The sequence below is a fragment of the Podarcis filfolensis genome, assembly GCF_964270895.1.
Source record: "Podarcis filfolensis genome assembly, chromosome: 7".
Lineage (NCBI taxonomy): Eukaryota > Metazoa > Chordata > Lepidosauria > Squamata > Lacertidae > Podarcis > Podarcis filfolensis.
The window spans coordinates 69,337,620-69,361,537 of record NC_139603.1 but is presented as its reverse complement, the minus strand read 5'-3'; the positions used below and the strand labels follow the sequence as shown (position 1 = coordinate 69,361,537).

The following is a 23,918-nucleotide window of genomic DNA, read 5'->3' as shown; positions in this document are numbered from 1 at the left end:
ATGGACCAGTCAGAAACGAAGCAAAGCCAGGAACCACTTCCGGGTCGAGAGAGCCACTGTGGGCACGAGCGTCTACTAACGGGCGGATGAAATAGGAACCGGCAGCTCCCTGGTCACGTGAGCAAGGGCGGGCTAAAACACTAAACCCGCCCACCGAGGGAGGCACGGCCGTCCGATTGGAGCAGCCCAGGGGGAGGGACCGGCTACTGCTCCCCGATAGGACGAGGCAAGTGCCTCGCAGGTCAAAGGGCAGTTTACCTCAGCCGATTCAGGTTACCGGCTAAGGTCTGCGTAGGGGTTTATTATTTATTGCAATTGTTATTAAATCGAAATATAGCCTAGGAGTTTTCCCATGAATCCCGCTGCCGCCGTCCCAGGCGCGCAGAGCCGAGCATGCACCGTGGCGGGGTCTGCGTCGTCGACGACGACGAGTTCGGCGCCACCAGCGCGGTCTCTCTTCAGGCACGTGCATTTCGAGAACCTGGTGGCCGGGCTAAGCGGCGGCGTCATCTCCACGCTGGTGCTGCACCCGCTCGACCTGGTGAAGATCCGCTTCGCAGGTGAGGCGCTCCGTCTTCCTTCCCGCCCTCCTTCCCTGCGCCGCACCGATGGTCGCTGACGTCATCGGCCGTACCAACGGTCACGACGCCCACCGTCCGTGACGTCATCGGCCGGCCCGACGGCCGGGGACCCTCCCCCACAATTCCTCCCGGCGCGACGTGGCAGCTCCGTTTCCCGCCAATAGAGGGCATCGATTTGCACGTGCTAGTTTGTACAATACGCGTAACAATTTATAGAAATAATTAGCGTAGTTTAAAATAGAAATTGCCGGGGATGATTTAACTCTGGCAACGAGGAGGCTTTTAAGGGTACTCAGCAGATTACACGTGGAATCCCTCTTCAGATATTCCCATTAAATGAGTTAGGGCAGAGTGTCTGCTTTTCAAGTGTGTCATTCCATTTCCAACCCACATGGAAATAATAACAATAGGTCATTGGATTCGCCATATTCGTAGCAAGTGCAGCGTCTATAGCTAATTAACTTTTTCACTCTCAAAAGATCTTCTTGCAGTGCCTCACTTTTGCATACTGTGTTGTTCACTTAGCTCATTCTGAAATGCACTTTCTTCAGACTAATCTCCCGTTGTTTTTTGTGCAGTGAGTGACGGCTTGGAGCTGAGACCGAAATACAATGGTATCCTGCACTGCCTGACAACTGTCTGGAAGCATGAAGGTTTACGTGGCTTGTATCAAGGGGTCACGCCAAACATGTGGGGCGCAGGTGCCTCTTGGGGCCTCTACTTTTTCTTGTAAGTTTAAACTACTTTCCATTGTTCTGGTCAATATTTGAAAGACTAATACTGAATATTTGAAAGGCTAATCTTGAAGGACCTTTGTACCAGAGGCTGCAGTTCACTGGAGAGTTTTTGAGCTAGACTGGTAGAGCAAGCAATGTAAATTTGGCTGGGACAAGGAATACCAGTGTGGCATTTTAATTTAACCCTAATTGAATGAAATGAAGTAGTGCACACTATGTCCTAAGTATCTTATCCCTACAGTTAATAGTGAGGGAAGCTGGGCATCTGCTATTAAGTTCGCTGGGCCTAGGGTCAAGTCTGAAGATTGCACTGAGCTAATCTTCTAATTATCAACAGCTTTTACTTGTGTGACTTCTGTTGCTCACTTCTGTTGCTCTGGATTACTGTTCGCCAGCCACAGCCAAATCTTATTACAATCACACCTAGAGGCCATGAGGTTCTTGTCTGGTTTATTTATTTATTTATTTGCTGTTGTTTATAGTATAGAAGTTTGGTATAATAAAGGCTACATTAATATTTGAAACTTTGGAATATTGCTTCCTTCTCAGCATGTTTGCAGGTTTTTACAGGTCCAGTTGCAAAATGAGCAATCTCTTAGTCACCATTGAATTCTAGTATTAACTGAATATGAGCTGTTAGCAAGGAGGGGGAAGCAGCGTAATTGCTTACAGATATAGCTTTTTCTTTCACAACCTTTGTAAACCTTTTATTTACATCAACATACAAATACACAGACACACGCACATGTATGGTATAGCTAATAGCCTAATATTTAAATGCTTTATATTTCAATTATAGTTGTAAAGCTCATTTTTTTAAAAACCCTCGAAGTAATATTAATTTATGTATCGAATACTATGATTGAATTCCAAATAACCAAACTTCTAGTTTCATATATCCATGGGACTTTGGACTCTAGCCTTCTTGGAAAGTTTTAAAAGCAGCTTGTGATATGACATACATAACACCTGCTGTTCAAAGAAGAATGGGGAAGAGCTTCTACTTACTGATGTGTGCCCATGGGCTTGCAAAGTACATGTTTCAAGCCTACACATTTTATATACATTGTAGATAAGCATGTGTCATTTTTGTTAGTTCAAATGTTTATGTGTTACTTTGTGTGTTGATATGCAGAATGTATTTCACATATTGGTAAAGCAACTAATCAGCTTTAACCTTATTCCAACATTTCACTCTGCAGCTATAATGCCATTAAAGCCTACAAGACAGAGGATAAGCTGGAAAGTCTTGGACCAACTGAACACTTAGTGTCAGCTGCTGAGGCAGGTGAGGAAAATAAAAGTGGGATTAGCGAATACTTCCAGCTTTTCCATATACTGTATTTTGTTGTTGATGATGATCAATATATAGGGAAGAGGTTGGCAACTTCTTTAAAGCTGGGGGCACATTGGCAAACCAGAGACATTGGGGAGCATGTACTGCAACCATGCACACACGTGCATCAGAACTGTGCCTCTGCACAAACACACTGCCTCCTGTTAGACAGGCTTTAAAAAGTGTTTTTGCTTTTTTAAAAGCCTAATGGAGTGTGCGTGTGTATGGGGGGGGGCATACGGCTGGGGAGGCAAGAGTTAACCTGCAGTCTCTAGGAATATAACTCCCCTCCACAACACCTAGGGTGATTCCAGAGCACTTAGGGTACAGCTGGAAAGGGAAGAGTTGACCCTTTTTCCACCCCATCCAAATTGTTCCTCCTGTGTTCTAATTAGGTTTGCAAGCAGTCTTCTGTTTTAGCCAACCGTAAACCCACCCACACGCAAAAGCTCTTAGTGCTGGAGTTGGACTTTTAAAAATTATTCCATGGCTTACAGTAGCAGACTTTTTTCAACCCTAATTTCAGCAAGGGAATCTTACAGGCACCAAGCAAGGTGTCTACAGGCTCATGTGTTTCAGTGGGTGCTGTGTTGGTAACCCATGATATAGGGAGTCAAACAAAAGCATTTGGTAGAGTGCACACTGTGCAAATACCCTGTACTATTGGTCCATTTCTTTAGCAGAATATACTTTTTATCTGCTGCTCTGGATAAGTGCGGAACAACTGCTAAATCAACCTGGAATGTTCAATGCCAGCGTAAAACTTCATTGGCATTAGAAATTGCCAGGTGTGTGTAGGAGTGCCCATGTGTTGATGGGATGTTGTTGAAATGCTGTTTTTGCACAATGCTAAAGTGTTGACATTAAAATAACTGTCGGCTCTCCATCTGATCATAGGAGCAATGACTCTGTGCATTACAAACCCAATCTGGGTAACAAAGACTCGGCTTGTGTTGCAGTATGAAGCTGGTGTTGACCCATCAAAGAGGCAGTACAAAGGGATGCTTGATGCCCTTACCAAAATATACAAGTATGAAGGTGTACGTGGCCTATATAAGGTAAGCAAAGTCAAAGCCAGGAGTTCTGGTATTTGATATGGGTATGACAGTATTTTACCACTGTGTCCAAAATCAGTGAATGGTTATTACATGAGTTTCACTGCAATAAGGTTGCCAGTGGGCTTTATTATCATCATTTTCCTCCCTCTGCCTCTAGCATTTTCAGTTCTCTTGTCACAGAGCCGTACTTGAGATAGTGGGAAATGTTGTGAGGAGTTCAGTCTAAATCGAGTCAGGATTAGCATTTGGGCAAGTATGCCTGAGTTAACGGATAATTCTGTTGTGTAGTGGTAGAACCAGTAGGTAGGAACGGATAGGTAGGAGGAAAAGACATACTTGTGAGTAGACTGAATGGAAAGTAGTTTTTGTCAGTTCATAATGCTGCGAAATGAGGGGCTTCTGATCTGGGAGAACCGGGAGCCCTGCCCTCTTGCTAGATCAGCGGTCTGTCTTTAGAGGATGAGGTGCTTCCTGACCACAGACGACTGGTCCACAGACATCACCTAACTGCAACTGCATAGTAAAAAACAAAACTCCAAGAGACCCAGGAATGAGGCCCCTCCATGGGGCTTTGGATCCAGTTAGCACCCCCCTCCTCAAAAGGCCGCTTTCTGAAATGAACAGGTGGGAGCAGCAGCCTATTACCTGCCTGGGCCTTCTCCCTCCGAGGGTGGAAATCGTTGTGCTTTCTTAGATCTCCTAGCCATTGACTTGGAAGGATTTTTGAGAAGTTAAAAGTTGAATTACAATAAAGTATTTATAGTGTGTGTAAAAAAAAAAGGCTGTATAAATATGTATAAGATACTCAAGGCACACAATAACTATCACAATAACAATAGACAGATTAAACGATCACAGGCTTTGAGATAGTAGTCCTTAATTTGTGTCTGAGCTTCATAAAATTCCTACATTTATTATTTCATAAAAAGTTTACATGGCTTGATTGTAAAAAAACAATAATAATCCTCAGAGAGGTTTACAAAAAGATAAGGCAGTAAAATTAAGAATGATTTACAACCATACTTAAAAACATACAAAAGTTAAAATACTAAAACAGATTAAAATTACCTCAACTTTTTAAGCATCTGGGTAGGTTTGTCTAAAGAAGAATGTTTTTAGCAGGCACTGAAAAGAGTCCAATGAAGGTTCCTGCTTGTTACCAATAGCCAGGAAATTCCAAACTAGGTGTTGCCACACTAAAATACTGAATTCTTACCAACTTAGAATGACTATTATGTGGCACCTGTAGTAGTGCCGATTCCGTCTAACAAAATGTTTGAGTGGCACATGTAGGGTGAAGCCATCTCGTAGATGAACTGGTGCCAAGTTATTAAGGGCTTTGGATTACTAATAGTAACACCTTCAGCCTGGCCTGGTAGCAAATCAGCAGCCAGTGCAGGTCTCTGAGCACAAGTGTTATATGCTGACAAGGCCTCACTCCTGTCAGCAATCATGCTGTAGCATTCTGCACTAACAGCAGCTTCCAGCTCAAGCTCGAGGGAAGCCGCACATAAAGCTCATTGCAGTAATCCAGTCTTGAAGTAACCAATGCATGAACTACTGTTGGAAGGTTTTTCTGGTCTAGAAATTGCTGCAGCTGTCACACCAGTAGCAGTTGGGAAAAGACACTTCTAGTCACAAAGGCTACCTGAGCCTGCAGTGACAGAACCGGATCCAGAAGTATCCCCAAACTGTGAACCTGCTCCTTCAGGGGGAGTGCAACTCCATCCAGGGTAGACAACTACAGTGGTACCTCGGGTTAAGTACTTAATTTGTTCCGGAGGTCCATTGTTAACCTGAAACTGTTCTTAACCTGAAGCACCACTTTAGCTAATGGGGCCTCCTGCTGCCGCCGCGCCGCCGGAGCACGATTTCTGTTGTCATCCTGAAGCAAAGTTCTTCACCCGAGGTACTATTTCTGGGTTAGCAGAGTCTGTAACCTGAAGCGTCTGTAACCCAAGGTACCACTGTAACTAATTTCTAAGGCACAGGAACTACTCACCCACAGTGCCTCCATCTTGCCAGGATTAAAGCTCAGCTGTTTTATCTTTTCTTTCTTTCTTTCTTTTGAAAACTGGTTTCCATATATTTTCTTCTCTTACGTGCATATTTTTCTGTGTTTGGCCATTTCAACCAGTTTCCACATTCTGGCATTATAAACTTATAACTGTAAAGTTATATTGCATTGTTTATATACATTTTGTGTCATAGGTTGCTCAGCTTTTCATATGAAACTGCATTTTAAATTGTCTGAAAAACTCTGTTCAGGGCTTTGTACCTGGTCTGTTCGGAACATCACATGGAGCACTTCAATTCATGGCATATGAAGAACTGAAATCAAAATACAATAGACATCGAAACAGGCGATCGGATTTGAAATTGGTAAGACATCCTGTGAAATGGAAGTATCTAGTTAGAATTTAAACTTAGTACTACTAACACTTGTATACTTTAATGATAGAAATAAGCAGCGTAAAATGTGAAATTTTGTTTTTTGTTCTTTTAGTGAATTTGTTAGGAGCTAATATTGATACCATTTTGTTTTTAGAGCACTTTAGAATATATCACAATGGCAGCACTGTCGAAAATTTTTGCAGTTTCAACTACATATCCCTATCAGGTTGTGAGAGCACGTCTCCAGGATCAGCACAACAGATACTCTGGATTGGTCGATGTCATCCGTAGGACATGGAGGTAGGCCTGGAGATGAAAAGCTGGTGTGAAAGGGCTTCTTTTGTTATCACTGATGTACTTGGCATTCTTAAAGACATCAAGCTTTCAACTTTTCATCTCTATGTGTTTCCTCTCTCTGTTATATCAGCTGGGTGACTTTATAATTATTTGAGAGAAGTTCAAAACAAGCATGAATGGGTTTGTGAGAGCAGTAGAGAAACTAAAGCAGCAATCCTAAGCACATTTGCTGAGATTAAGCCCCATTGAGTTCATTGAGTAAATCTGATTTGGAATGCACTGTAAAAGTAGTGAAGTATAAACAGGTAGGGATATTCATTGTTGATTTCCCCAGCCCCATTTTTAACTGCTTTCCTTGGCAGGTTGCATCATCACTCTTACCTATGGATAGGCAACTGTTCCATCATTCCTCCACCTCCTGCTATAACAAGCAGGTCTCCAGTACTATCCCACAACAAATTGGGTGGAGGGTTAACAGAAGGACTGTGGAGATATAATTTACATGTTTCCAAAAAAATAGAGGAGAAAATCGCCTGTCACATAAAGTCACAATACCCTAGATATAATGAGAAGTGTTGTACAAGGTGAAATAGGCCATGTGTGATCTTTTGTCGGGTTATGTGCCAGAAAGGCTTAGCCATGAAACCTAACAGCAGAGGTTTTCCACAAAAAGCAAAAACAGACAAGTGCTCTAGCAGAAAAGATGTGGTGTCAGCATGCTCAAATCAGAAGTGAAATGCCTGTTAAGAAATCACTTGAGAACAAGAACTTTGTATTGTTAGCCAGGTGTAATCTTGCTAAAGTCAGTATGGCAATTTGTGGACAGTCTCTCTGTTTTCTAGGCATTCAAGGCGATCGTAACACTTCTCTGTGCAAATAAGCTTTCAGTGTTATTTCAGTATGGACTTTCAGTGCTTTCCTGAATTAGGTATTGCTCTAGAAATTCAGTTTTCATGTTTCAAGATGGTCTTTGTAGAAGTGTCACCTAAAAGATCAATTTAGAATAAAAATGTGTGGATAATTATTTATCTATTATAGGTTGCATCCAGACAAGTCAAACTCAAAACAGACCCATTGAAATCAATGGACCTATTCTGAATATCACTTAGTTGGATTCAGATCTGCTTTTATACCTTGCCTTTCTTTCTATTGCTGATACTCAAGACCGCAATAATTAAATATAATAAGAACAATAAAATCAGAATAATGTATTTTAAAGTTAATAGGCTGAATGATTTCCCCCTATAAAATATGTATGGAAGTTGCAAGTAAATTCTTTCTGCTTCTCCCTAGGAAAGAAGGAGTTCATGGATTTTACAAAGGAATTATACCTAATGTTCTCAGAGTCACTCCTGCATGCTGTATTACCTTTGTAGTATATGAAAAAGTATCCCAGTTGTTGCTTAGTCTGAAGAATGGTAACTAAATATTGGTGATTGCTTCAGGAAAGGACATCATCACCTTTTGGCTCTGCAGCAAATCAGATATTCAAGACAGCTGTCTGGTTTATTTTTCTGGTACTCACAGAAGATGGAAACTAGAACTCATTTTGGTCTACTAGATAAATCTTTTCTTAACTGAATCTTCAATCTTTGCCAGGAATATTACCTCATGTGAACATTCTGGATGAGAAAACAGATGCAAAATGTGGTTTCAAAATTTTGTTCTAGAGTGAATTGTTCTCTCTTAACCCTGCTATATGAACAGCAGTGGACTCTTAATGTACAGTGGTGGGTCTCTGGTGTAAAAAATATTAGATGGAATAAATTCCCCAACAATGTTTCAGATTATTGCATATCAGTCTCTACCTGATACCTCACCAATAAATTGTGCATGTATTTATCCACAATGAATTCAGCTTTCCAAATTCTTTTATTCTCCAACTAGCAAGGATCAGTGTAATTGAGAAGCTTTTGGATTCAGTAGTATAGAACTGGAAAAACATGTTAGGTTTGAACGCATAATATGTCTCTCAGCACACTGCAAAATGGGAAAAGTGCTAAAGTACTATGTTGTCTTTAAAGCAAAAATTTATTGTGTTGCCTTGCTGGTATCAATGTTATATTTTATATCTGAATACATGTAACCTTTCTTTACAACTTTTGAAAAATAGAATGTTAGAGTTCAAGCATGTAGCCTCATCTAATGCAGGCCCAGCATTCAAACTTGTCATGGTCAGGCACCACCAATCAGAACCCTACAACAAAGCACTGTGGAAGGGCCTGTCACTGCTGGAAAGCTGTTGGATGGGCAATGAGAAGCAGTTGCTTTTGCCACCACTCCAGACTCCCTTTATCCATCATTCACCATCCAACAGCCATTTCACCAGTCTTCTTGCTGCTGCTGTATTGCTCCTTGCCAAACCTACCCAGCCTCTTCTGGGCAAAACATTCCACAATCAGCAAAGTCCCTGCTGCTCTGCTTAATTCCAGTCTCTGGCTGCAGTGGATGCTCTCTTGGTCCTGTGGCTGAGCAGGCTTATATATGCACTCCCAATCCCCTTTATTGCTCAAACCTTGCGGAAGCTTCAGAATGAGAAAGCACAGTTGATTCTGGTGGCTTTATTTTGGCCTTGTCTTCCGTGGATTTTGGAACTCCTTCACCTGTTTATATCAACCCCATGGCCTGGATCCAGAGTGGTTGCAGCTGTTGATGTGGTTCTTGAGCAGCAAAGTCCAAAGAAATCTGGATTATCTTCAGCTATTATTGATACCATCATGACATTCTGCAGACCATCCAATGTAAGAATCTTCCAATACACTTGAAAACCGTTTGCCCACTGCTGCACTACCAAGAGCATATGTTCCTGCAAGAGTGTGCTTGACTTTCTTCAGGAGGGTTTGCAGATGAGGCCGATAGTAAACACCCTACGTAGATAAGTCTCAGGCACTTCCTTGATGTTCTCTCTCCATTCTTCGTGGTTGTTTGGATCTCATCCTCTTCTCAAAACAATTTCTTCAAGGGGCTACTTTAATGTGTGGTCCCCCCAACTTGATATCTCCATAAGGTCCTTTTTGCTTTATGATGTCCTCTTTTGGAGCCACAAAAGTCTGCACCTCTTTGGATTCTTCCCTCTTAGTTGCATTTTTTCAGCTTGCCAGGTCTTGAATGCCCCTTTCTATTAACAAACAACTGCATTTTTCATAAAAATAGTGTTTTATAGACTGACCCTTCTTTTGTACCGAAGATAAATTCTGCCTTTCATCGACAAGATTTGGTTTTACCTACTTTGTCCAGATCCTGTCCTGAAGTTTGATCCTGTTTTAAGGGACCTTCCAAGGGTTTCTTGGGGCTTCCCAAAGCCTGACATCCCCATTAAACCTATGTGTGCTTGTATATGCATTTTTTATGAGACTTGCGTTCCAGGAAAGTGTGCATAGGGCTGCAAGCTTAAAACTCATAGAAATAAAGGTCAAGCATGATTGAGTCAACATTTGTTTATGGTCATAGTGCTTAGTATAGTTTGCATTAGCTGGCGGTCATCTAATGACATTTTCTAAGTAGACTCATTAAAATCTATGGGCTCTTAACTATTCTAATGGATCAACTTTGAGTATGACTCACTGGATATCACCCATTGATCATAGAGTTCTGCATGCCATTACTAAGAGAAACTGAATTTTTAACGTGCAAATAGAAGGGGAAACCTCAAAATGAATGTGTAGATCAAAGGGTCATTTGAAAACAGGTGGTGGTTGTTATTCGGAACTCGGTAAGTAATTATAACTTAACTAGTTTATGAGAAAAATGAAAAGCCAGTTGGTTTTTTAGATGCGGCTTTCTGGAACACCACCACCACCCCATGTCACAGGCAAACTGCCTTTGAAATCGAAGAGAATTTCAGAAGTGTTTGATGGGATATGCACATCAGCAGTTCAAAGTCTACAGTTATGCTAGCACAAGCCCCGTGGATTCCAGTCTATAAATTCTTTTGATAAGATACAGCCAGTGTATAAAGCACTTTTACCCATATCCAGTTTAAATCTTTGGCGAATTAGAAATAGTTAAAATGGTGCTTGGATAGAAATTACTGGTTTTTTATCCAGATGGGCTTTGTATAAGTATAGTGGTACCTCGGGTTAAGAACTTAATTCATTCTGGAGGTCTGTTCTTAACCTGAAACTGTTCTTAACCTGAGGTACCACTTTAGCTAATGGGGCCTCCTGCTGCCACCACGCTGCCAGAGCACGATTTCTGTTCTCATCCTGAAGCAAAGTTCTTAACCCGAGGTAATATTTCTGGGTTAGCAGAATCTGTAACCTGAAGCGTATGTAACCTGAGGTACCACTGTACATGACTGGCTTTGACTAGTGGCCCTGCCTCTTCCTCAGATGGTATGGGGAAAGCTAGCCTGGAAGTGGGGGCAGGCAGTTTGCTTTGCCCTCCTTGCAGTGGCTGGGAAGCACTGTGCTCCAGCTGCTGATTGCCTTGAGAGTACAGAAGCAATGGGAAAGGGTGGTGTGGCCCCAATCATTGGCCCAAGGAACATAAGCCACCAGTATACCTAATCAAGCAAAAGCATCGGTAATGGAAGATTAGCCTGGCCTCAGCTGGATACACATGCCAACTGTTGCTTCACTGTTCCATTATCACCCTGAATAACTAATCCTCTATATTCTCCTACTTACCTTCATTTTGCATATTGCCTTTTTGATTTGTAAAACTCATGTCTGGGCCTCTCATTTTTTAAATTGATGCGAGTCTCATGAGGAGACCATGCTTGTCTGAAAAGTGAGGAGATACAGCATGGTTTTAACTATGGAAAGTTATCATACAAAAAAAATATGAAAGTAGGTATCCCCAAATGGCAGAAAGGTCCCTGCATGCGAGGAAAATGCTACATGGTATACACTCAGCTTATTTTTGTAGTTTTATTTAATGTTTAAGTTGGAACAAAAGGGCAAGAGAAATTCTGAAAGCCAGGAAACTGAAGGTACCTTTTACCACCTTTGGTGGACGTGCCCTAGGATTAAGGTCTTCTGGGAAATGATTTATAATGAAATGAAAAAGGTGCTTAAATGCACTTTCGTGAAGAAACCAGAAGCTTTCCTCCTGGGCATGGTAGGTCAATTGGTGTCAAGGAAAGATAGGACGTTCTTTATGTATGCTACAACAGCAGCAAGAGTACTTTTAGCAAAGTATTGGAAGACACAAGAACTACCCACACTGGAAGAATGGCAGACCAAGGTGATCGACTACATGGGACTGGCGGAGATGACTGGCAGAATCCATGACCAAGGGAAAGAGACGGTGGAAGAAGACTGGAAGAAATTTAAAGTTTATCTTAAGAATTGTTGTAAAATTAATGAATGTTAAAATGTCTTGGGTAATGCAAAATAGAATTGCAGTGACAAACAATTGGATATGAAAAAAAGAGTTAAAGAAAGTGCTATAAGAAATTGAAATTAGGAGTTGCTGGAATGATTTAAAACAGGGATGCAGAAAGGGGAGGTATGGGGAAGTCGCTGAAAGAAGGTTTTAGGAAAGAAAGGTCAAGAAATTATATGTGTTTATATGTTTGTTTGTTTATGTATTGTGTTGTTTTGTCTTTTAATATGTGTTGAAAAACCAATAAAAATTTATTAAAAAAAAAGAGAGAAATTCTGAAAGCCTTGTGTATGAATTTCCTTGTAATCGTAGGTTCTTTAATTTCATTCTTTAATACGAGTTGTACGTAATGTACTTGAACCCCCAACAAATTAGACATGGGCTGATTAAAAATGTGTCCAGAAAACCCATTTTCAATGCCTAAGAATACTTGACAAAAGAGGATAGTATGTAGCTATCTTGCATGCATATTCCACATTGTCCTAGAACCATCTATGAAGATGCTGTACTTACAAAGTCTCACCTGAACTCACCTGCAGTGCTTTTGATACTAAAGCTACTTCTTTGAGAGGGTGACATGTATTTGTGAGATTTATTGTTGCTGCTAACTCAGCTTGACCTTCCATTTCGCTTAGAGCAAAAGTTCCATGTATTTTTCCAGTTTGCATGGGTGAGCTCCTATGCGAGTAATCATTGCCATTCACTACACTGTAGGTGGAAGTTTTGCATACAGAAAGGAATGAACTTGTGGCCTTGCCCTGTCTTGAAAAGGGAAGAGTGTGCACATGCTCACCAGAGCCCCTAAGCCTGAAGTAGCTATTTTCTAGAAAGCAGTCAGAATTCCACTATATTAACAGTACAAGTGGTTTTTCACCCACACCCCTTTCAGTGCAAAGTTGGTGAGATTTTAATTAAAACTGTACTGATTTGTAGTAGTAGGTGTAGGCGTGAGCAAATTCTGTTTGATAACAAAAATTAAAATTCCTTTCACTTGGCTATTTCTAAAAGATTGTCTTTATTAACAAATGTAAGAATTGTCTACAAATTGTACAAAAGTAGTACATAAATCCAGAAAGTGTAGAAACCCATAAACTATACTTTAAAAAAGAGAAATCCTTTGGTTACAGATATTTTCTGTAGAACAAGCTTGTGCGTTATAGTCAAGTACTTTGATAACATAGAAAACTATAGATTTAAAGCATGGAGTTAATATGTAAGGTATGAAATATAAGTGGTCAAAGGGGGGAGAGAATCTTTGAAAGAGCTCTATTTTGGCAGTTCTTCTATAATGATGCGAGAGACTGAGTTCCATCCAGTGGAAGCATCTCCAGGTGGGTAATCGGAACAAGTACCAACCCAAACAGCAATATCCACCAGGCCAGCGCTGATGCCTTCACAAAGCCCTTCCACTGTATGAAAGACAAAAAGCATAGTGGTTTCGCCCAAAATGGAGGGATTGAAGCTGTGCCCACCAGGCACCGTTTGATTCACCTCCCATCATCCCTCTATTACTTTCAAAAATTAATCATGTTCATTATTTTCAATGGTTCTACTCTGTGTAGGACTAGCTTTGGATGCACCCTTGTATGTCCACACAGAATTGCATGGAAATAATAAAAAGTTTTAGTGGATGTTTGCAACAGTACAACTAATAGGCAGGGAGTTCCAAAGGACAGGCATCTTTAAAAAGAGAAGAGCCACTTTTGATGCTGATTACAGTAAAGGTAAAGGGACCCCTGACCATTAGGTCCGGTCGTGACCAACTCTGGGGTTGTGGCGCTCATCTCGCTTTACTGGCTGAGGGAGCTGGCGTACAGCATGACTAAGCCACTTCTGGCGAACCAGAGCAGCGCACGGAAACGCCGTTTACCTTCCCACCGGAGCGGTACCTATTTATCTACTTGCACTTGGAAGTGCTTTCAAACTGCTAGGTTGGCAGGAGCAGGGACCGAGCAACGGGAACTCACCCCATCGTGGGGATTCGAACCGCCGACCTTCTAATCGGCAAGTCCAAGGCTCTGTGGTTTAACCCACAGCGCCACCTGTGTCCCACGCTGATTACTGTACATGTTTATTTATTTTATTAACTGTCACCAGGAGGAATCAACACGCCTTATAACTCATAAATCTTTTTTGCTTGGTTATTTAACATGCTGTTATTTTCTGCCTTATACACATAATAACTCTATTTTGCTTTGTATCCAGTGACCAATACCAAGTATTTGTATTGTTTCATGTTATTCTTAACAAAATTTATATTATAGACATAAAAAAAGACATTCATGGCTTTTTCTGTCTACCTTCCTTCCAGATGCAGGGCTACCAGGTGGTGTCTAGAGTTGGGCTCTAGTAGCTGCATTTATATCTCTATACTTTCTTTTTTGGCGATCACTCATAGACAAGTAAGTTTGTCTTCCATAAACACAGTTTTAACAGTGAGTTCATAAATGATTGTGGAGGCCAATTCTGGATCCACACATCCTTCCATAGTGGGGACATAGGTTTCTGGGCCGTAACTGAGCATGGTTAGGGTTTGCCAAGCGTGCCTTCCTCTTAGCACGTTTCTCCCTTTCGTCCTGAGTTCGAATGTCTTCAAAGCGCATGGCACCTTTGGTAAAGGCTGTTCTCCAAATGGAGCGCTCACAGGCCAGTGTTTATATCTCTATACTTTCTAGCTTATAACTGGGTGGGCTGGTCTAAGCCTGGAGGAGGTTTGATTCTCATCTGTCTGATCCTAAACCTTAGTTCTTTATCACCAGAAAGGAAAACTCTGATGTACCTATTACCTTATTATTGTGTTTATTTGCTACAGGGAACCAGGCAAGTAACGCAATCTGCATCTCACATGTGCCCAGAATTTTTACAGTGAAATTATTGTTGGTCTCACAAGATTATCTTGATACGTACCTGAAGAAGTGCGGTGTATGTTAATGGTGGAATTTAATTCCGGACTTCCTTGATCTAAATAAATTATAGCTTCAATGGGAAGTGGCCCAGAGCATTCAGCTCCATTAAATGTAAAATACCATCTCTGGCAACAAGCGTTTCTGCATTTGAGTCTAAGTGATCCACTGAAGAGGACTCTTAAAGCACTGTTGCTGCGCATCTTTGTGAATGTGCACTCCTATTACAAAACAAGAAAAAGTTGTGTGTTTAAGTGGTTGATTATTTATTGACTTGTCATTTAAAAAGAAATAGTTACTACCTTAAAGGGACAGATGCCTCAAAAAAGCTTATGCCATAATAATTTGGTTAGTCTTTAAAGTGCAACGGACTCCTGGTTATTTCTTACAGAGTTAGTCAAATAGCATCCCTTCTCCAGCAATCCTCTGTGTCCTCTGCTCTAGATTTTTAGACTTAAATCCTAATACTAGAGCTTGCTTACAGTATCTTTCATCAATCATTTGAGATGCCTCAGTGGTCCTCCTTAAGTGGACCTCTGATTGTCGACTGCAGTAGGCCCTAGCTGCTAGGAATAAGGAAGCCAAAGCGATAAGGAAAAGAATTATCACCACATCTTTGTACCCTCACCCACCTCTTTTGCTGTAATATACATTATAAATGCAATGGTACTTGCTTACTGCAATTTTTCCAAGGTCTATGCCATAGTTTAGAGCACTCCATGAACACTGTTTGTAGTTGGGTGTCCAAGACTCCTCAAAGCTTTCTCTCATGCATTCTCCTTTTTCTCCTTTTAGTCCATCTCGACCCGGGATCCCAGGTGTTCCAGGAATTCCATTGACACCAGGGTTTCCATCTCTTCCAGGAACACCATTAGGTCCTTGCAAACACATCCCATTATACTGAAAATCAAAATTATTTCCATTTTATAGACACATAGTTATATATATATATAGATATATATATATATAGATATAGATGCTTGAGCTTTAAACAGTAAACCAATAACCACATTGGTTATTACATTTTGTTGTTGCAAAGGAACCATTTTTCTCCCCCGGCTTGTCTCGCATACACACACATAAACCAGGCATTGCTTTCCCCAATGGACATATTACTTAAAGAAATGTGGTGAGTTACAGCCACAGCCTACCAAGGCCAGCTCTGCTTCTGTGTCCAACGTGGCAATGAATGGCTTGAGTGAGGAAGAATGTTTTAAGAAACCCACTAACCATTTCCCTAAATATTCATGCTCAGTGAGTAATAACAAAGAGCGGAGGAGATCAGTCAAATTACTCATCCTCTGCAGCCATAATGTCCCACCACAGCAGATTACACAGCTGTCTCTTTTGCAACCCTGCAGGCAGCTGTGTTTTACGTTAGCAGAGAGAAAGGCTGTGTGCATTGCCAGTTTAACACACAGGTAGGCCGAAGCTGGTTTGGGGGGAAATGCATAAAAATACAGTATTTCATAAGAAACAGCAGTCTAGATAGCATCAGGTGTACACCGCTTCCCAAATGAGAGGTGGAAGCACACTGGATGAAGAATAAACATCTGCATGTTTAAGTACACAACCCTTGAGATCTCAAGTTGTAACAATGAGCACAGCACAGCTCCCATTCCACCCCATCTACAGACTTTAAGATTAATTTCCATCAGACAAGCTTTATTTAAACATGATGCCAGGTAAACAATGATTTATCTGCATAGTGTTGTTTGAACCTGGCATCACATTATGTATGCAGCATTAGCATCCTGTTGCAGTATGGCCCCTGCTAGATTGTGCCTCCCTTGCACACTATTTGTTATTTTCTTACCAAACCCAAAACTGCTTAACGTCAGCAACATCAAGCCTTGTGTGCTTTTGGATGTGATGGCCAGGCAACCCAGATTAAATTAGAAACGGAACACATGCACTGGTAAATTATTCTAATTGCGCACCATCATATCTAAATGTGGCTTTAGAGCCGTTCAACATTCAGAAGGATCTAGTTTTCAGAAACTAGTAGAATTCTGGATGCGGACTGCATCTTCCGCCCAGCTGCATTTGATAATGCTCCTTCATTTGTTCCCTCCCCACATCCTCTCCTTTCCCAGTATTGTGTCTGTCAGGTTTGTTTTCTTAATCTTATTCAGCAGCTCGAAAACATTGGGGGCTTGGCTTATTCTTATCTCCTTACACATTGTTTGTTGCCAGCATGGTGCAGAGGTCAGACCCATCAACCAGGACCTGGGAGACCAGGGCTCAAATCCCCAGTCAGCCAAGAAGCTTACCGAGTGTCCTGGAGCCAGTCAGCCACCTAACCTACCTCACAGGGTTGTTGAGAGGGTGACCTGGAGAATGCAAGGTAGAACCAGGTAAGCCACCTTGAGTTCTTTGGAGGAGACCACACTGCAGTCCCCTGTGCTCCTGAACTCCCCCCATCAGTTGATGCTGGGCTATTTTAGCCTGATCTAGCCAGGCTGCTCCCCTTCATGGATCACTGCCTTGCCGTGGCGAAGGGGCTTGAAGAACTTCGAAGCTACAAACATGAGTCTGACCAAACTGCGGGAGGCAGTGGTAGACAGAAGTGCCTGGCGTGCTCTGGTCCATGGGGTCACGAAGAGTCGGACACGACTAAACGACTAAACAACAACAGCCAGGCTGCTACTTCTTATGGTGGGATAGAAATGAGTAAGACGGGCATGCCAAGATGCAGGTGGCGCTGTGGTCTAAACCACAGAGCCTAGGGCTTGCCGATCAGAAGGTGGGTGGTTCGAATCCCCGCGACAGGGTGAGCTCCCGTTGCTCGGTCCCTGCTCCTGCCAACCTAGCAGTTCAAAAGCATGTCAAAGTGCAAGTAGATAAAGAGGTACCGCTCCCACGGGAAGGTAAACGGCTCTGGTTCGCCAGAAGCAGCTTAGTCATGCTGGCCACATGACCCGGAAGCTGTCTGCGGACAAACGCCGGCTCCCTCGGCCAGTAAAGCGAGATGAGCGCCGCAACCCCAGAGTTGTCTGCGACTGGACTTAACAGTCAGGGGTCCCTTTATCTTTACCAGCCAGGCTGCTGCTTCTTATGGTGGGATATAAATGAGTAAGACGGGAAGTGGCACGCCAAGAAGAGGGCTAAGCAGGAGGTCTCCATGAGGGGTGTACCTAGGGGTTGGAAAGGTTGCCCCCCAAGGGTGTGGCCCAGGCATAGGAGCCAACTCCTAGGCCCGCCCCCAGTTGATGGACAAGGCCATTCAAATGATGTGTGTGTGACACATCTTGTGATCAATTATGTGGGGCGGGGCTTATCTGCCCCTCTCCATATTTTATTCAATGTTGACACCCTTGGTCCCAGTGGGCGCCAAAATGGTGCCTCTCCACTCTGGCTTGGAATGGCAGAGAGCCCAGCTCCTTGGCCAGGGTGCAAGGGAACCTAAGGTACGCCTCTGCCCCCATCCCATGCAATGCGTGCGCCCTCTCGGGATTGCTGCTTGCCTCCATGCCACCCACGACCCACCGCAGCCCGAGACCCTGCGCAGCCCCCTCCGGGGATCGCGGCGCCCTCGCTGCGCACTCACCACGTCCACCACCTCCCTCTGGCGAAGCGCCTTCTGCTTGCCTTTGGGGGTCTCGGCCAGGCCGGCCGGGGGGCTCGCCGACAGAACCCCCAGCAGCAGCAGCAGCGCCGCGAAGGCGACCAGCGAAGGCGGACGGGGCGGCAGGAGCTTCATGGCGCTGGCGGAGCGAGCGAGCGGGAGGCAGAGGCGAGGCGCGGATGAATCGGGCAGTGTCTGCGCCGCGCATAAGCGAGCCTTTCAGTCCCTCCCCGGGGGGGGGGGGCGGCCAGGAATGCGCAGCCCGCAGCAGCAGCGTCCGCCCGGCTAAGCGGAGGGGGAGAGGGAGAGGGGTGGGCGGAGAAGGCAGGGGGTCTCTCCCCCCCAGCCACGTGCGGACGGAGGCAGGAAAAGGGGAGGTGGGGTGGAGGGAGCGCGCCGCACAGTCGAGGGGCGAAGCCAACTTCTGCGCCCCTCGACAGCGGCGCCGCTTTCCCGCCTCTGGCAGGGAATGGCCGCTGGGGGGCGCCCGGCTCGACTGCCCCGCCGCCGGGTCCTCTTCCTCACCCCAGAGCCGTCTGCTTGGATGCAAGCCAGGCGAGGAAAACGCAGCCGCTTCTTTGTCCGGAATCCGCCTGCGGAGAGAGAGAGGGCTTGCATTTCCAGATGCTTTGCGGGATGCGCGAGAGGAGCACGGCCCACGCAGGCTTCCTTAGCACGAAGGAGAAAGTTGCCTGCTGATATCCCCCTTTGCATTACCAACAGATAACCATTACAAAGGGGGGGGGTGTTTTGATTTCTCCATTGAATTATGGTGCTGGAGGAGACTCTTGAGAGTCCCATGGACTGCAAGAAGATCAAACCTATCCATTATTAAGGAAATCAGCCCTGAGTGCTCACTGGAAGGACAGATCCTGAAGCTGAGGCTCCAATACTTTGGCCACCTCATGAGAAGAGAAGACTCCCTGGAAAAGACCCTGATGTTGGGAAAGATGGAGGGCACAAGGAGAAGGGGACGGCAGAGGACGAGATGGTTGGACAGTGTTCTCGAAGCTACCAGCATGAGTTTGACCAAACTGCGGGAGGCAGTGGAAGACAGGAGTGCCTGGCGTGCTCTGGTCCATGGGGTCACGAAGAGTCGGACACGACTAAATGACTAAACAACAACAACAAATAAATACACACATGCAATGCATTGCCTTGCGGTTGCACGTTTTTGTTGGTGGCTGCACAGAGTGATGATGCAGTGTTAAAAGTTGCAAACGAAATCCCTGATCTGGACGTTGTGTAGAGTAGACATTGGGCTGCAGCTCCCTCCTTCCATTTATTCTGTAATCACCAGGTTGGGCACTGCTTTCCTTCTGGGTGAAACAGGCAAAGTAAGTGTTGAAAAGTTTCCCCTTCTCTGTCACCCAACAGCATTTCTCAGTCTTCTCTATGCAAGAGACCTACTATTTGCTTATTATTCCTCTTGCCTGAAACACAGCCGAAAATAAACTTTAAAATTATTCTTTTGCAAGTCTGAGTTTATCCAAGCTTTGGCCCTCCTGAACTTCTCCACTGAGCTGTTGACTACTCATGTATACTCTTCCATCATGATTTCCCCTTTCTTGTGCATTCTCTTCTTATATCTCAGCTCATCTGTAAGCTCCTTATGCAGCCACACTGATATATTTTAAATGTCTCCTTACTTTTCCATTGGCATTTGCGTCTTCAACATTTTACCTTTAAGAATAAGATGGCTTCCACCGTACAAAAGTCAAAATCGGCACAACTGGCAAAGGGCAAAATCATTGAGCAGGAAGAAACAAATGTCAGACAAAAAAGTACTTCTTCATATAACATATAGTTAAACAATGGAACTCACTCCCACAAGATATAGTGATGGGGACCAACTTGGATGGCTTAAAATGAGGGTTGGACAAATTCATTGAATGGTTATTAGTCATATACTACATCCATAGTTGGAGGCATCACGCTGGAGTTGTTTGAATATTTCTCTTTTCCATTGGAAGGTTACACTTCCTCTGCATCTATTTTAAGACACAAAGCTACAACAATATCTAATGGGAATTATTTCTGACAATTATTTTCTTCTACAGTACTTAGATACGGATGTGGACCAAAGAGGTAGCCAAAAGACAGTTCCATTCCCCCCCACAACAAACTGCAGCCAAAACCAGCCCTGCTCTGAATCACCACCTCGAGCCTAGTTAGGAAACCAGCACTGAGTTAGGAACACTGACCAAATAATGAAGTAACTTGGCCACTTTGGGGATTGTAGATTCTGCGACTCTTAATCACTGCTTTGATGGCAATCCCCACACACTCCTACTTTTTGTTACAATTGTTAAAATGGCCAATATATATATATATATCATCATTTGTGAGCTCTCTGGCATCACTCCAGTTAATTGCTGGCAAATGCCCGTGGTTCTGAGTCAAAGACAAGGCATTTAATTGCTTGCCAGGAAGCTGAACTTCACTGTACACATTTATCTTTGTTACTGAGAAGGCTTGCTGGGACCTGCCCACTTGCCATTAAAGCCACTGACACAATCCATCTGGAAATATTTAAACCCTATGCACATAAATGCATAGTGCATGACTTACAAGGGAAATGCCCTGTAGCTTCAATCTATAGATACTGTTTTACCAAACACTGTAGTGGAACACACATATGCATACACATATAAACATTTGTATAAAGAAAGGTAGGCTGTGATTCATCTCTATTTGTATCTTAAGAAGCTTTGTCCCTGACTCCAGGGACGTCTGTATTGCTTATTTGTATTATTTTCCATTAAAATGTTTATATTCAGCTTTCCCATCCGAACAGTGGGGCACTCAGCTAAACAAATTCAAAAATGCAATTTTGAATTGCAATTTTGAACATTAATCTGGGTAAATCAGTCATATCCAGAATGAGTTCCCATAGCATGTAAACCATGGTTCGTCATTACATTATAAATGGGCCTAATTACAATTCATTATGATATTAGGATTCAATAGGATATTAGAGGTCTTCCTGCAAAAGATTCAAGGTGTACATCACTGTTATCCAATTACCATAAAATCACACAACAGCTGAGGTGGGGGATCAGCTAGAATTCTGTATTTTCTCTACATCTTTTTAACAGCGGGTTCTTAAAAAATCACAGTGTGAATTGGCCAACAGAACAACATTTTCTGTCCTCACCTATTTAGTATATTACCTTTTTATTGTCTCTTTTTAGGAATTATGATTTGAACTGTACACATACAGGCTCCAACCTTACTTACAGTGACTCCCCTCATGTATAGTACTGTCATAGGCCAGATCAGCTCCTTTTCAGCTTCAACCTCCAGCAAGTTATTAGTTCTAAGAAGCCCAGCTGTAGAGAACAGACATGCATCAGTATGTCAATGTTTGCATAAATGCTGGATGTTGGTTTCCTTTACATTTCTATATTGACTTAGGCAAGAAGAAGAAAAAAAGTTGCTCTCTCCACTTCCATGGGTATATCAAATTAATAAAGCTCAAACAGTGTTAAGTACAGATCAGAAATCCCGTTATGTACAGAATTACCCTCACCCAAAAAGATTCAGATTAATAAGATGGAAGATTCTTATGAGTACCCAGCTTTCTTGCATTTCAAAGAGAGTAAGAAAACAGGAACAGAATCATAATGAAGAGAAATAAAAATGCAATAGGAGGATTTCACACCATAAAGCTCCTGTAAGCCATGTTGCATTCGATGCCAAATTCTCACTTTTGTTTTGTGGGGTTTTGCATGTGAATACTGGCAAGAGTTTTGCTCAAACAAAAAGTGGCCAAGCTTCTTCAAAGCACCACTGAGCACAGCACCCTGTGGCAGCTGATGGATGCTCAGTTTCCCTGTGATGTGGCATTTTAATGAGATGCTCCAGTGAGAGTGGGTGGTCAGACTTCAAAGAGAAATCTTATGCTGCATCCCATTTGGCCGCTTCACTTTCAGTGTTTTGCAGAAAGCTAAGCTTACCTCTCTCATTCTGCTGAAGCAGCTGAATTGGAAGGAAAGTCTAGATGAAACTTCATACCGCCGGCTGAAAGAGTCTGGGTGGAGGGGGAAAGGGGGGCCCTGCACTTTGCTTTGAAACAGGTCACAACATTTCAAACAGAAGCACAACCAACATCCTCTGCTGCCTCCTGCTCTTTGCTGGTGGCTACGGTTATGTTTTAAAGAGGTGCTGCGAAGAAGAAACATTATAATTATTTCTCTTACCAGAAGATGTTTACACAGACTTGAAATACCAACAAACATGGGGCTGTAGCCAACAAAATCACTGTGTGCACAGAAGAACTTCTGTGAGTGCGACCGAACTTCCCTTCCTTCTTCCCTCTCGCTCTGCCACAATGCCCACAAATCTGTTTGGGGAGGGGAGAGGTTGCGGAGAAACCCAGAGCAGATTTGGGGGCAGTGGGTGGGGGAGGTAATAGAAATTCAATTGCATTCGCACAAGTCCTTCCCTGAACCCATTGATTCAGTGGGATACAACCCATGGTTTACTGGTGGTATTTTGCTGGTTTGAACTTTGCATAGCACTATCATTATGGAAAGCTTGTTGAAAACAGCATCTTACACCAATGAATAAAGCAAATTCAGTATTATAAAGTTCAGGGCACTTTGAGTGCTAAGAATCCTAATGCAGTTTTATCAGTATACAAATGTTCATTTGGGGTACTTTGTCAAGTTCTGATTATGCCACATGGGAATAGTGCAGAAAATGGCAATTAAAATTGCTGGGGCAGCAATGAAATGTGTTCTGACTGGGAAGGTGGGAGTCATGCCCTGGGGGGGCAGGCTGCTTGCCAAAATGCTACCACAGCATGTTGCTCTACGTATGTGCAGTCATACAGGTTCTGAGCTTGCAGAACTTGTGTGACTGCACAGAGTTCTCAAAGCAGTGTAGGAAAGGGAATTAAAATTTATCAGGGTTGAAGTGGAATATGTTCTCTGCAAGAAATGGCATAAAAGTAGGACTTTAAATTTTATCCCCCCCCCAAAAAAAAAAAACTATAAGGCAGGCAAATATAATAGAAATTTATAAGATTAGAGATGGCGCACATGAACAGAAAGTCATCAAATGAAACTTACTGGCAAAACAATAATGAATGTTCACAGAGTACAAATAACACATGGAACTCTTTCTACCATAGGAGCCAACTCCTTCACTCCCCAATAAAATAATTGAGGAGGCTGCCCCCCAAAAGAGTTGATGGGCATTACCATTCAAATGGTGCTCATGCACTGCGTCTTGTGAACGAGTATGTGGGGCAGGGCTTACCTGCCTCCCAAAATTTGATTGAAGTTGGTACTCATGCTTGTCACAAAATGGTGCCTAGGTCTATCAATGGCTACTAGCGATGGTAGCAAAATCTGGATCTTCCCATTCAGAGGCAGTATATCAAAACACAAGCTGGGGAGAAATAGCTCAACAGTTTTTCTCCACAATAATCTATTTGTGAACTTTCCAGAAGCATACAGATGGCCACAGTTGAAGCCTTAACATTCGGAAAAACTGATCTCCCATCTTCAGCCAGCAATGTAATTTGCACTTGACCTCTTAGCCACTTAGCTTTTAGAAATTTGGTTAACACTCATGTTTAGGGTTGCCTGAGGCAGAAGACAAGATGCAGAAGCTGACCAGACTACTAGTTGAATGTTACTTCCACAATGTATCAGGATGGTGTTGTCCACCATACTTGAGGACAGCAGGCTGGCTTAAGAGGTGCAGG

At 43.1% G+C, this 23,918-nt stretch overlaps 2 protein-coding genes across 4 annotated transcripts; one reads left to right on the top strand and one right to left on the bottom strand.

Annotated features, from left to right (window-relative positions):
• Positions 1-352: 352 nt before the first annotated feature.
• Positions 353-8,256, top strand: SLC25A32 (solute carrier family 25 member 32; the record flags this gene model as incomplete). Its single annotated transcript, XM_083621745.1, has 7 exons — positions 353-560; positions 1,160-1,310; positions 2,521-2,606; positions 3,552-3,712; positions 5,981-6,094; positions 6,261-6,406; positions 7,697-8,256. The coding sequence occupies 7 exons, from the start codon at positions 353-355 to the stop codon at positions 7,827-7,829; spliced, it is 999 nt and encodes a 332-aa protein (XP_083477871.1). The 3' UTR covers positions 7,830-8,256.
• A 4,473-nt stretch (positions 8,257-12,729) lies between these two features.
• On the bottom strand, positions 12,730-21,516 carry CTHRC1 (collagen triple helix repeat containing 1). 3 transcript variants are annotated; one of them, XM_083621747.1, is made up of 4 exons: positions 21,443-21,516; positions 15,313-15,534; positions 14,639-14,855; positions 12,730-13,140 (listed from the first exon to the last, which is right to left on the bottom strand). In XM_083621747.1, the coding sequence occupies exons 1-4, from the start codon at positions 21,470-21,472 to the stop codon at positions 12,998-13,000; spliced, it is 612 nt and encodes a 203-aa protein (XP_083477873.1). In that variant the 5' UTR covers positions 21,473-21,516; the 3' UTR covers positions 12,730-12,997. The 3 variants fall into 3 exon arrangements, with proteins under 3 accessions (XP_083477873.1, XP_083477874.1, XP_083477872.1); XM_083621748.1 differs by lacking the exon at positions 21,443-21,516 and adding an exon at positions 19,346-20,151; XM_083621746.1 differs by lacking the exon at positions 21,443-21,516 and adding an exon at positions 18,185-18,881.
• Between the last annotated feature and the right edge of the window lie 2,402 nt (positions 21,517-23,918).